We start from the raw sequence: 13,435 nt of genomic DNA, 5'->3' as shown, positions 1-13,435 counted from the left end.
AAATTTTATTAACACATGTCAATGTAAAGACAATTGTAATAGTCTTTCTGATGCGATTGCTTTCCAGCCCCTTATGATTGCATATTGTCCAAGTTTCATCATCCTCCAATAAATAAGCCTGTCATTTGACAGACTTCAATGAGACCATTTCACGCCTGGACAATAGAGCGCAAATGATACACATCGCTCTGACTGTTGGGCCAACAATTACCATAAAATGCTTGTTAATCACATTTGGGGATGATTGCTTGCTCAATTGCGGATCACTCTGGTATGTTGAAATTGGTAAATTTTGAATCGTGTGATTCAATGTTTTCTCGCATACATCAGATCCTCACACGCGCTGTTTGACATCCCTTTTGGGAGTGCGCATAGGCTCTGACGTGTAGAGCGGATGGGACCGCAATACACGTCGGTTCCGTAGTATAATGTAAAGCATGGGGGTGGAGTTAAATGTTGCAATGCAAAGAATAAAAGTACAAAATATAAAGTGAATTAAAAAAAAAATTGCGTTTTAGCTAGTGGAGGTATTATGATTACAGATACTCGTCAACTTACGACCGCGTTACGTTCTGACCTTCCGGTCGTAAGACAATTTGGTTGGAAGTCGGCCAATATATATGGCATGCAAATATGGTCTATTGTAGGGTGTGGGGCAGATATTTCATGATTAATAACTTTCACCAGAGTTGTTTTAAATACCTTTAGTAATACAGTATGAATAAATAAACATGTACTGTGCAAACAATAACATTTACTGTACTGTGCAAACAATAAAATAACATTTGCTGTACTTGTACAGTACTTTGCAGGAACTTTAACACTTACTTTATTTCTGAAAAGTTTAAAGTAAAATAACTGAGCTTAATTTTTTCTTTTACTGTACTTGCAAAATTTTACAGTTAAATATACGGTACAGTAATCACTCTTGATTCATACTTGACTGCAAATCATCAGTTATCATCTTGGTGAGTTGAGGCTGGAGGAGTTTCAGATGCAGTGTTCTTTTCAAAAAACATGCTGAGATTTGTTTGAAATGGTGTTTTTTTTTTGTTTTGTTTTGTTTGTTTCTTTTCCTCCTAGATTTCACAATAGCCGCACACAGCATCCTGAATTTGACTGTTGTGTATTTGTAGAGCGCCAACGTGTTAAATCTTTCAACATTCTGGTCCATGTTTTCAAAACAGACGGCTTTATTTAGCAATGTAAAACCTTTAGCCAACCACTTTGCAGTGAATTTCTTCTCTGGCTCTTCTTTGTCTTCCTCCCTCCTTTTTTTCCTCAAACTCTCTGCTTCCAGTTCTATTAGATCTTCATTTTAAAAGTTCTTTTGACTCATAATCTAACAGCTCTTCTACATTTTCCACTTCACATTCCAATTCAAGATTGTTTGCAAATCTCACAACGTTTTCTCAAATTTTCATTGAGCTCTTCCTGTTTCAAATCTGTTCACATACCGTTTTAGGCACTTTTTCCAAATTCCGTTCATGTACTTTTGTTACATCCTCCCACGCTGCTGCAATATTTTTTATGCACTGAAGAATGTTATAACTTTTCCAAAAATCATGCAACGTTATGTCCTCATCAGCATCTGTAGCAGCTATGGCTTGGGAGAATGTAGATCTGAGTAGTATGCTTTAAACGTGGCAATTGCCCCTTGGTCCATCGGTTGCTGGGTGGCAAATAAACCACTTTTGCATCAGGATTAACATTGCCCAGGTGTGGTGGATGTCTAGGTGTGTTGTCTAAAATCATTAAAATGGATTACTTTTCCTTAGCAATATTCACGAACTTGGGGAATGAAACAGTTAACAAACCAGTCTGTGAACAATGTCTGAGTCATCCACGATTTAGCATTTGACCAGTAATACACAGGCAGCGTGTGCTTATTAATGTTTTTAAATGCACGTGGGTTTTCTGAGCGATAGATAAGAAATGGCTTAAGCTTAAAACCAAAATATTTTCCTCCCCGTAACAAGCTTACCGGATTCTTGAATGCTTTAACCCCTTAACGATTGACGTGCAGAGTACGTCCTCCAAAAATAAAAAAAGGCAGTTAACGCCTGAGGACGTACCCTGCACGTCCTCTGTGTGGAAAGCAGCTGGAAGAGATCCTGCTCGCTTCCAGCTGCTTTCCGGTTATTGCAGTGATGCCTCGATATGGAGGCATCCTGCAATAACCTTGTATGGCCATCCAATGCAGAGCCACTCTGTGGCCCTCTTTGCACTGGACATCGATGGCCGGTATCATGGGAGGCGAGTGGCGGCCATCGATGGCCCTGGTGATGTGAGCGGGGGCGCACGCGGGCACAGAGAGGGAGCGGGTGGGAACCGCTACACTACACAAAAAGTTGTAGTTAAAAATTACGATAAAATTAGAAAAATGATCAGGCAGGTGGTGGGGGTTGGCCTGTGGGGGGGGGGGTGGAAGCTACACTACAGAAAAAAAAACTTTTTTTTTTGCAACTGGATACTGGCAGACCGGCCCCAATAAGGCAGATGGGGATGGTTAGAGAGCTGTTTTGGGGGCTAAGGGGGGATGCTACACCGCAGCATATGTAAATATGCTAAAATAATTTTAAAAAACAAACAAACTTTTTTTAGTACTGGCAGACTTTCTGCCAGTACTTAAGATGGCGGGGACAATTGTGGGGGAGGGAAGGGAGCTGTTTGGGAGGGATCAGGGGGTCTGATGTGGGGAGGCTGATCTCTACACTAAAACTAAAATTAACCCTGCAAGTTCCCTACAAACTACCTAATTAACCCCTTCACTGCTAGCCATAATACACGTGTGATGCGTAGCAGCATTTAGCGGCCTAATTACCAGAAAGCAACGCCAGTCATATGTCTGCTATTTCTGAACAAAGGGGATCCCAGAGAAGCATTTACAACCATTTGTGCCATAATTGCACAAGCTGTTAGTAAATGATTTCAGTGAGAAACGTAAAATTGTGAAAATTAACTTTTTTTTTTTTAATTTGATCGCATTTGGCGGTGAAATGGTGGCATGAAATATACCAAAATGGGCCTAGATCAATACTTGGGGTTGTCTACTACACTAAAGCTAAATTACCCCAAAAAGCTTCCTACATGCTCCCTAATTAACCTTTTAACTGCTTGGCATAATACACGTGTGGTGCAGTGGCATTTAGCGGCCTTCTAATTATCAAAAAGCAACGCCAAAGCCATATATGTCTATTTCTGAACAAAGGGGATCCCAGAGAAAAATTTACAACCATTTATGCCATAATTGCACAAGCTGTTTGTAAATAATTTCAGTGAGAAACAGAAAGTTTGTGTGAAAAAGTGAATGATTTTTTGTATTTGATCGCATTTGGCGGTGAAATGGTGGCATGAAATATACCAAAATTGGCCTAGATCAATACTTTGGGATGTCTACTAAAAAAAATATATACATGTCAATGGATATTCAGGGATTCCTGAAAGATATTAGTGTTCTAATGTAACTAGCGCTAATTTTGAAAAAAAAAATGGTTTGGAAATAGCAAAGTTCTACTTGTATTTATGGCCCTATAACTTGCAAAGAACATGTAAACATTGGGTATTTGTAAACTCAGGACAAAATTTAGAAACTTTTTAGTATGGGTGTTTTTTTTGGGGGTTGTAGATATGTTACAGATTTTGGGGGTCAAAGTTAGAAAGGTGTCTTTTTTTTTTTTTTTTTTTTTTTTTTCTATTTTTTCTCATTTCATAATTTATTTTTTATATAGTAAAATTATACGATGATGAAAATAATGGTATCTTTAGAAAGTCCATTTAATGGCGTGAAAAACGGTATATAATGTGTGGGTACAGTAAATGAGTAAGAGGGAAAATTACAGCTAAACACAAACACCGCAAAAATGTTAATAGCCTTGGTCCTAAACGGACAGAAAATGGAAAAGTGCTGTGGTCATTAAGGGGTTAAATCCTGGCATGGTTTTTGCTTCTTGATGAATGTAGGTGTGCTCGGGCATCTGTTTCCAGAACAGACGTGTTTCATCAACGTTGAATATTTGTTCAGGTAAATACCCTCCCTCTTGTATTAATTCATCCAAAATGTCTCTGAACTTTGCAGTGGCTTCTGAATCTGCACTTGCTGCTTCTCCTGAAACCTGCACATTATGCCAACAATTTTCTTCTACAACTTCTAAACCACCCAGTGCTTGCCTGGAAATTCTCTTTGTAATCCTCACCAGCTTTCTCCTTAAAGTCTCACTTTTAGCCTTCATCTGAATTGTTAGTTTCTTCTACTAGATACGAATCCACTGATTCATCCTTACTTGTGGGATATTATCCTCCCTTGACTCCACCCCCCAGTCAGTCTCTTTGCCTATACTAGTAATAGGAAGAGGTAAAGTGAGAGGTTTTGCAATGATAGTTTTTATTTTCTTCAAGCAAGACTTTTTTTATTTTAAATGGTACCGGTGAGTACTATTTTTACTCAGGCAGTAGATGAAAGAAGATTTCTGCCTGGAGGTTTATGATCTTAGCAGTTGTCACTAAGAACCAGATGAGTTCCTACAGAATGGCTGAGGAGTACTAGAGAAGCTTCAGTGGGGGAACGTTTTTCATGCTACAAGCATTGAGGTATGTTCAGTAGTTTATTACTGGAGACCTGTGTGTGAATGTTTTTGGGCTAAATGCAGCAAAGGATGGCAGCATGGTTACACTGGGGCAAAATAACATTTTTATGGCAGAAACGTTTTTTTATGTTCACTGTTACTGGGCATTATACTGGAAGTTTTCACAAGGCTTATACATTTATTTGGGTAGCAAGTACCCATATGGCTAGTTCCTATACCACTTCATAGCGTTTTTTTTTAGGCTGGGAGACATCGCATATGATGGGCGGGGCCTAATTTTCGCACCTCAGATGCGCAGTTGATTTTCACATGAAGGCAGCAAACTTCGGCTCCAGTTGGGCCCAAACTGAAGACATAGCCTAACTGAGTCATAGGGAGATTTTTCAGACCCCTGAGGGCAGGTAGGCGCCACAGCAGAGTTGTGGCGAGGTGCAGAGGGTTGTTAATTTAATTTTTTTGGAATAACGTTTTGCTTATAGAGGGTTGATTTGTCCCTTACTTGTGGTGCAATCTTAGGCTACAATATAAGAAAGATATATGCAAAAATTGTGAGCGTTTTAGCATTTTAAACCAGATTTGGAAAAATTGTGCGCTTTTTTTACTTCTTAAAGGCGCAGTGCCGTTTTTCAAAATTTATTGTTTTTTCAATAAAGTGTTCAAGACTTTTTGTGGTTATTACTAGCCTGTTCAACATGTCTGACATCGAGGAAAGTCAATGCTCTGTGTTTAGAAGCCATTGTGGAACCCTACTGAAAGGGCCTTACATTGCAAAGAGCATATTTTAAAGGGACAGTCTACACCAGAATTTATTGTTTTAAAAGATAGATAATTCCTTTATTACCCATTTCCCAGTTTTGCATAACCAAAACAGTTATATTAATATACTTTTAACCTCTGTGATTATCTTGTATCTAAGCCTCTGCAAACTGCCCCTTTTTTTTCAGTTCTTTTGACAGACTTGCAGTCTAGCCAATCGGTGCCTGCTCCCAGATAACTTCTCGTGCAAGAGCACAGTGTTATCTATATGAAATACGAGAACTAACACCCTCTAGTGGTGAAAAACTGTTAAAATGCAATCTGAAAGAGGTGGGCTTCAAGGTCTAAGAAATTGGCATATGAACTTCCTAGGTTAAGCTTTCAACTAAGAAAATACCAAGAGAACAAAGCAAAATTGGTGATAAAAGTAAATTGGAAAATTGTTTAAAATTACATGCTCTATCTGAATCATGAAAGTTTATTTTGGCCTAGACTGTCCCTTTAAGTGATAAAGATGATTCTCAGTCTGAAGAGAACCAGATTATGCCATCCAATTCTCCCCAAGTGACACAACCTCTAACGCCCACTCAAGCGACGCCAAGTACTTCTAGTGCGTCTAATTCTTTTACTCTGCAAGATATGGCTGCTGTTATGTCTACTGCCCTTACAGAGGTATTATCTAAACTGCCAGGTTTACAAGGTAAGAGCAGTAGGTCCGGTATTAAGGTAAATGCTGAGCCCTCTGATGCTTTATTGGCCACTTCCGATGTACCCTTACAGTGTTCTGATTTGGGGGTCGGGGAATTGCTGTCTGAGGGAGAGCTTTCAGATTCAGGATATGTATTACCTCAGACAGACTCGGACGTGATGTCCTTTAAATTTAAGCTTGAACACCTCCGCCTGTTACTCCGGGAGGTTTTAGCGAGACTGGATGATTGTGACCCTATTGTAATACCACCAGAGAAATTGTGTAAGATGGATAAATATCTAGAGGTACCTACTTACATTGATGTTTTTCCAGTCCCTAAAATAATTTCCGACATTGTTACTAAGGAATGGGATAGACCAGGTTCTCTCCCCCTCCTCCTTTTAAGAAAATGTTTCCCATATCTGACACCATTCGGGATTCCTGGCAGACGGCCCCTAAAGTGGAGGGAGCTATTTCTACCCTAGCTAAGCGTACAACTATACCTATTGAGGTCAGTTGTGCTTTCGAAGATCCTATGGATAAAAAATTACAGGGTCTTTTTAAAGAAATTGTTTATTCATCAGGGTTTTCTTCTACAACCTATAGCGTGCATTGTTCCAGTTACTACTGCAGCAGCTTTTTGGTTCGAGGCTCTAGAGGAGTCTCTTAAGGTTGAGACCCCATTAGATGATATTTTTGATAGAATTAAGGCTCTCAAGCTAGCTAATTCCTTTATTGCTGATGCCACTTTTCAAATGGCTAAATTTAGCAGCGAAAAATGCAGGCTTTGCCATTTTAGCGCGTAGAGCGTTATGGCTTAAATCTTGGTCTGCTGATGTAGCATCAAAATCTAAGCTTTTAGCTATTCCTTTTAAAGGCAAGACCCTATTCGGGCCTGAACTGAAGGAAATAATTTCTGACATTACTGGAGGTAAAGGTCATGCCCTACCTCAGGATAAGACTGTTAAGATGAGGGCTAAACAAAATAATCTTTGTTCCTTTCGAAACTTTAAAGGTGGACCCTTCCGCCACAAAGCAGGAGGGTAATTTTGCACAATCCAAGTCAGTCTGGAGACCTAACCAGGCCTGGAATAAAGGTAAACAAGTTAAGAAGCCTGCTGCTGCTACCAAGACAGCATGAGGGGGCAGACTTTCTCTCTTCGCTCAGGCTTGGGCAAGGGATGTTCAGGATCCCTGGGCATTAGAAATTGTGACCCAGGGGTATCGGCTAGAATTCAAGGATTTTCTCCCAAGAGGGAGATTTCATCTTTCACGTTTGTCTGTAGACCAGACAAAAAGAGGCGTTCTTACGCTGTGTAAAAGACCTCTATACCATGGGGGTAACTTGTCCAGTTCCAAATCTAGAACAGGGACAGGGGTTTTACTCAAATCTGTGGTTCCCAAAAAAGAGGGAACCTTCAGACCAATTTTAGATCTCAAATGCCTAAACAAATTTCTCAGAGTCCCATCGTTCAAGATGGAGACTATACGAACAATTTTACCAATGATCCAGGAGGGTCAATATTTGACCACCGTGGACCTAAAGGATGTGTATCTTCACATGCCTATCCACAAGGATCATCAGTTTCTAAGGTTCGCCTTTCTGGACGAACATTCTGGCGGTTCTCAGGCCGCGGGGCATAGCAGTGGCGCCCTATCTGGATGATATTTTGATCCAGCCGTCAATTTATCACCTGACCAAATGTCACACTGACATAGTGTTGGCATTTCTAAGAACTCACGGTTGGAAAGTGAATATAGAGAAGAGTTTACTAGTTCCACTAACAAGAAGTTCCATTCTTTGGAACTCAGAAGACATGAGAATTTTTCTGACTGTGGTCAGAAAGTCAAATATTCTAACTACTTGCCGAGCACTAAAGTCCATTCCTCGGCCATCAGTGGCGCAGTGTATGGAGGTCATTGGGTTAATGGTAGCGGCAATGGACATCGTTCTGTTTGCTCGCTTTCATCTCAGACCAATGCAGCTGTGCATGCTCAGACAGTGGAATGGGGATTGTGCGAATTTATCGCCTCCGATAAATCTTGACAGAGACTCTTTTCTTTGGTGGTTGTCACAGGATCATCTGTCCCAGGGAATGTGTTTCCGCAGGCCAGCATGGGTCATAGTGACGACTGACGCCAGCCTCTTGGGCTGGGGTGCAATCTGGAATTCCCTAAAGGCTCAGGGTGTTTGGACTCAGGAGGAGTCCCTATTACCAATCAATATTCTGGAATTGAGAGCAATATTCAACGCGCTTCAGGCGTGGCCTCAGTTGGCCTTGGCCAAATTCATAAGATTCCAGTCACACTATCATGACTGTAGCATATATCAATCATCAAGGGGGAACAAAGTTCTCTAGCGATGATAGAGGTTTCAAAGATAATCCGATGGGCGGAGACTCACTCTTGTCCTCAATCGGCAATCTATATCTCGGGAGTAGAGAACTGGGAAGCGGATTTTCTAAGTTGTCAGACTTTTCATCCGTGGGAGCTCCATCCGGAGGTGTTTGCGTCATTGATTCATTAATGGGGTACACCGGAATTGGATCTGATGGCATCTCGTCAGAATGCCAAACTTCCTTGTTGCGGTTCCAGGTCAAAGGATCCCCAAGCTGTACTGATAGATGCTCTAGCAGTACCTTGGTCGTGCAAGAATCAAACAGGAGAGAGCTTCAGTAATCTTGATTGCGCCTGCGTGGCCACGCAGGACTTGGTATGCAGATCTAGTGGACATGTTATCTCTGCCACCGTGAAACTGCCATTGAGACAGGACCTTCTCATCCAAGGTCCGTTCCAACTTCCAAATCTAAATTCTCTGCAGCTGACTGCCTGGAGATTGAATGCTTGATTTTATCTAAGCGGAGATTCTGAGTCAGTCATTGATACTTTGATTCAGGCTCGAAAGCATGTCACTAGAAATATTTACCATAAGATATGGCGTAAGTATCATTCTTGGTGAGAATCCAAGGGCTACTCATGGAGTAGGGTTAGGATTCCTAGGATGTTGTCCTTTTCCAAAGAAGGATTGGAGAAGGGATTATCAGCTAGTTCCTTAAAGGGACAAATTTCTGCTTTGTCAATTTTACTACACTAGCCAAGCGTCTGGAGGATGTCCCGGACGTTCAGTCTTTTTGTCAGGCTTTAATCCGAATCAAGCCTGTGTTTAAACCTATTGCTCCGCCATGGAGTTTGAATTTAGTTCTCAATGTTCTTCAAGGGGTTCCGTTTGAACCCATGCATTCCATGGATATTAAGCTTTTATCTTGAAAAGTTTTGTTCTAAGGTTGTTTCAAATAAGAATTTTAATCAGGAAATTGTTGTTCCTTCCTTATGTCCTAATCCTTCATTTAAGAAGGAATGTCTGTTACATAACTTGGACGTGGTTCGTGCCTTGAAATTTTACTTACAAGCGACCAAGGATTTCAGTCAAACATCTTCTCTTTTCATTGTTTATTCTGGAAAGCGTAGGGGTCAAAGCTACGGCTACCTCTTCCGCCTGGCATACGAGACTGCTGGACAGCAGCCTCCTGAAAAGATGACGGCTCATTCTACTAGAGCGATGGCTTCCACATGGGCTTTTAAAAACGATGCTTCTGTTGAACCGATTTTTAAGGCTGCAACTTGGTCCTCCCTTCATACTTTTTCCAAATTTTAAAAATTTGATACTTTTGCTTCTTTGGAGGCTATTTTTGGGAGAAAAGTTTTTTTTCAAGCAGTGGTGCCTTCCGTTTAGGTATCTGTCTTGTCCCTCCCGTTCATCCGTGTCCTGTTGCTTTGGTATTATCCCACAAGTAAGGATGAATCCGTGGACTCGTCGTATCTAGTAGAAGAAAAGGAAATTTATGCTTACCTGATAAATTGATTTCTTCTACGATACGAGTCCATGGCCCTCCCTGTCATTTTAGACAGATTATGTTTTTGTTTTCAAACTTCAGTCACCTCTGCACTTTTTTTTTAGTTTCTCCTTTTTCTTCCTATACCTTCGGTCGAATGACTGGGGGGTGGAGTCAAGGGAGGAGCTATATAGACAGCTTTGCTGTGGTGCTCTTTGCCACTTCCTGTTAGCAGGAGGATAATATACCACAAGTAAGGATGAATCCGTGGACTCGTCGTATCGTAGAAGAAATCAATTTATCAGGTAAGCATAAATTTTCTTTCGTGAATGGGTCCTTGACTATTTTTTTGTTTTAATTGGTGCAGAACATTTTTACCGCTTCACGTATGTTTCTTGTCCTTAATGATTGTGCATGATATGAAACTCGTATTTCACAATCACGTTCATTTTTGTTACCTTCATCATACTGCTTTGACTTACGTTTTTATCTCTAAATCAAGAGCTTTCCTCTTCTTTGCCGCTACACGTTAATGGCCTTTTGGACTGCGACATGGTGAGACCTATGCAAAGGCTGCTGCTTAGACACTTGTCGTGCACATAAGCACCGCCTTGCCTTTGTGCACACAAGCACCGCCTTCAGTACAACACATGGTCGTAAGTGCGGATGGGCATAAGTCACATAGGTCGTAAGTTGACTAGTATCTGTATACCATTAAAATACATGTTTACCATCACTTTAACTATTTTCAAACGACCTGCACCTGTTGCATACCATGCTGCAGACACTGCCTATAAAGCAGCTCTCCTGGAAGTTTACACGGAACAGTTGTCAAGGTTTCAGCTCTACACCTCTCCCATTCGAAGGAACCATTTTTGGGACACTGGGTTAGCTTTCTAAGAGCAACTAGTGCCGTGGATAATTGCGCAGTCTTACAAGTGCAAAGTGGTTATCAACTTCCCCTAACGTTCAGAGGGTCCCCCAGTGAATTCATTCTCTGCTTACTAATATTACTGACTAAAGTGTGGCACAGACAGGAAGCTATAGGGCAAACAAACCACAATGTAACAAATATAGAGCTGCAGAGACTCCACCAGATCTGGAGAGGAGCAAGTGAAATGTGTTGATCAAACTGCCAATGGCAAGCCAGTCTGTGTGCCGGGGAAGAACACAGATTCCCATTAGGAGGAACAAGTTGACTTCTCATTCAGTATTCTTGATAGAAAATTTTGCAAGCTGGGGCGTTATAATATTGCAGAGTATTAAACTGCCCCAACCCAGCTACTTTATAACACTTATTTATAAATGTTAAGCTATCCAGAGCACAAATTAACATAACATCTGTGCAAATATTGGGGGGGGGGGGGCGGGAATAGCTTCATTTTAGCTTAACGGGACATAAAGCAATTTTCTTTGTTTCAGAGGTTTTTTTTTTTTAAAAAAAAAAAAAAAAGCTTTCCAGTTACTTCATTCTCTTGGTATTGTTGAAAAGCAGGCTGGAAGATGTAGGAGCAGGCATGACTGGAGCAACATGGATTTTTAAAAAAAATAATGTACTACACCAGAAATGTGCATGGTACCTAACTATGTATCCCATCAACAAAGAATACTATGAGAACTAAGTAAATTTTGATAACCTATATTTTAAACCTTTTTTTATCTGAAAAAACTATTTTATTTCATGTACGATTTTAATATTCAGTAAAATCGGCTAAGTGATGACTATTTAAATAGGTCCTGGGGACAACACTCACTTGCTTCATTTATATATTTACAGTAACTACTTACAAGTGACCTTAAAGGGCCAATAAATACAGTAGAATTGCAAATAGAAAAATGCATAAGACAATGCAATAGTTCTTGCTTTGAATTTCAGATAAGTGTTAGATATATACTGACAAATTCAAAGTTGCTTCAATTTCCCTGCCCCTGTATCATGTGACGCAAAAAATGTGTGTATATATTCTACACATGCTCATTAGCAGTGTTAATTTTGACGGCAAATTTCAATTTAGTCTTTAGTTTTAGTCTTTTGACTAAAATGCCGTTTTAGTTGTATTTTAGTCATCTGAATTGTTTTAGTCGACTAAATCTTCAGTAGATATTAGTCGACTAAATCTTCAGTTGCTTTTAGTCTACTAAAATATAAGGGGTTTAGTTAAAGTGTAATGTATTATGTCAGCATTTCTCTATAATTTCCAAACTCATTATATACGCCAGGAGTAAACATAACACCTGTTATTATTTATTGTATTAAGGTTTAAACATGCAGTACAGACAGATTTAGAAACTTAATTTTGACAGCAAATTTTGATTTAGTTTTAGTCATAGTCTTTTGACTAAAATGCCATTTTAGTCATCAGAATTTCTTTAGTTTTATGCTCATTTTAGTTGACTAAATTAACACTGCTCATTTAGTTGCTGGATCCTCTACATATAACAAGATTGTGAGTATTTTGATAATATAAATAAATTAGGGTGTTAAATGGAAACTAATGTAAAAATTGGACTATCATGAATCTGATACAGCAAACCATTTTATACTTTTGGCATTTTTCAGGAGAACAATGGCAGCTGTGTCTACATGTAATCTCAAAGACATTATTCCTGATGCTATGGCCTGTTCTGTGATAGGAATAGATGAGGGACAGTTTGTAAGTATTCCTATTTCAAAGTAAAACGGATAGTGTAGTCAAAATTAACACAATATTTTAATCAAGAATGTGTGCATATCTAAAAAGTGACATTGACACTTATTACATTTTACAGCTAAAGGGGTTAAAATAAGTATATAATTCCCTGTTCTGATAGTGTTGATATCAACTCTGTGTGCCTACCTAATTTACACTCCCCACACAGCTTGTTCTTTGGCAACAGTCCCTAGTCAGTGACTAATGACATAGGGAAGTTTTTAGGAACTGTGGAAGAAAAAAGTGTGTGCTGGTCCCTGGCCTCCCAGCTCCGCAGACATTATTTAAACTTGCTACACAGGTTATCTAAATAATAAATTGTGTGCTGCAGACATCTGGCAGCTGCAATTTACACTAACTGCTCCGTGAACTTAACCTTAAAAGCTCTGCACATAAGTTCACAGAGCAGTGAGTGTAAATTGCAGCTGCCAATATCTCTGCGGCAGATTTACTATTTTAGATAACCCGTGCAGCAAGTTTAAATGTCTGCAAAGTTAGGGGGGCTGTCTAAATTAGCTCCCTTGTCAACATTTGCGACCTCAATATGCACATTACGTAATCACACTCCACATGTTTCAAAAGAATGTTTGGAATATGACTACTTAATTAAAAGCATGCACATTTTAAGGTAGAAATTTCTTCTTAAAGCGGCCATGGACATGCGCTCGACATGCGCTCACTGTCGTTTCTCATACAATTACACATGTAATCAGACATAAAGCATCTCCCAGCTTGTTAAATGTAATGACAATTAAATAAAGTTTGTCTCCACCTGTATGTTTTTAATATGCACATTAAAGGGAAAGTAAACCTAGCAAATAATGTTGGATAATTCTGCACATAGTGCAGAATTATCTAACATTAGCTTGGCACCAGCTTTCT

At 39.7% G+C, this 13,435-nt stretch overlaps 1 protein-coding gene across 1 annotated transcript in view; it reads left to right on the top strand.

Annotated features, from left to right (window-relative positions):
- Positions 1 to 13,435, top strand: part of LOC128643795 (thymidine kinase, cytosolic) — a 60,026-nt gene that overhangs the window by 9,889 nt on the left and 36,702 nt on the right. Inside the window, exon 4 of the mRNA XM_053696618.1 lies at positions 12,424 to 12,517. Within this exon, the coding sequence (XP_053552593.1) occupies positions 12,424 to 12,517 (94 nt within the window). The remainder of the gene's footprint in view (positions 1 to 12,423; positions 12,518 to 13,435) is intronic.

Source organism: Bombina bombina, unplaced genomic scaffold, assembly GCF_027579735.1.
Source record: "Bombina bombina isolate aBomBom1 unplaced genomic scaffold, aBomBom1.pri scaffold_518, whole genome shotgun sequence".
Classification (NCBI taxonomy): domain Eukaryota; kingdom Metazoa; phylum Chordata; class Amphibia; order Anura; family Bombinatoridae; genus Bombina; species Bombina bombina.
Note: the sequence above shows the minus strand (reverse complement) of the source record. Positions and strands in the feature narration are given on the sequence as shown.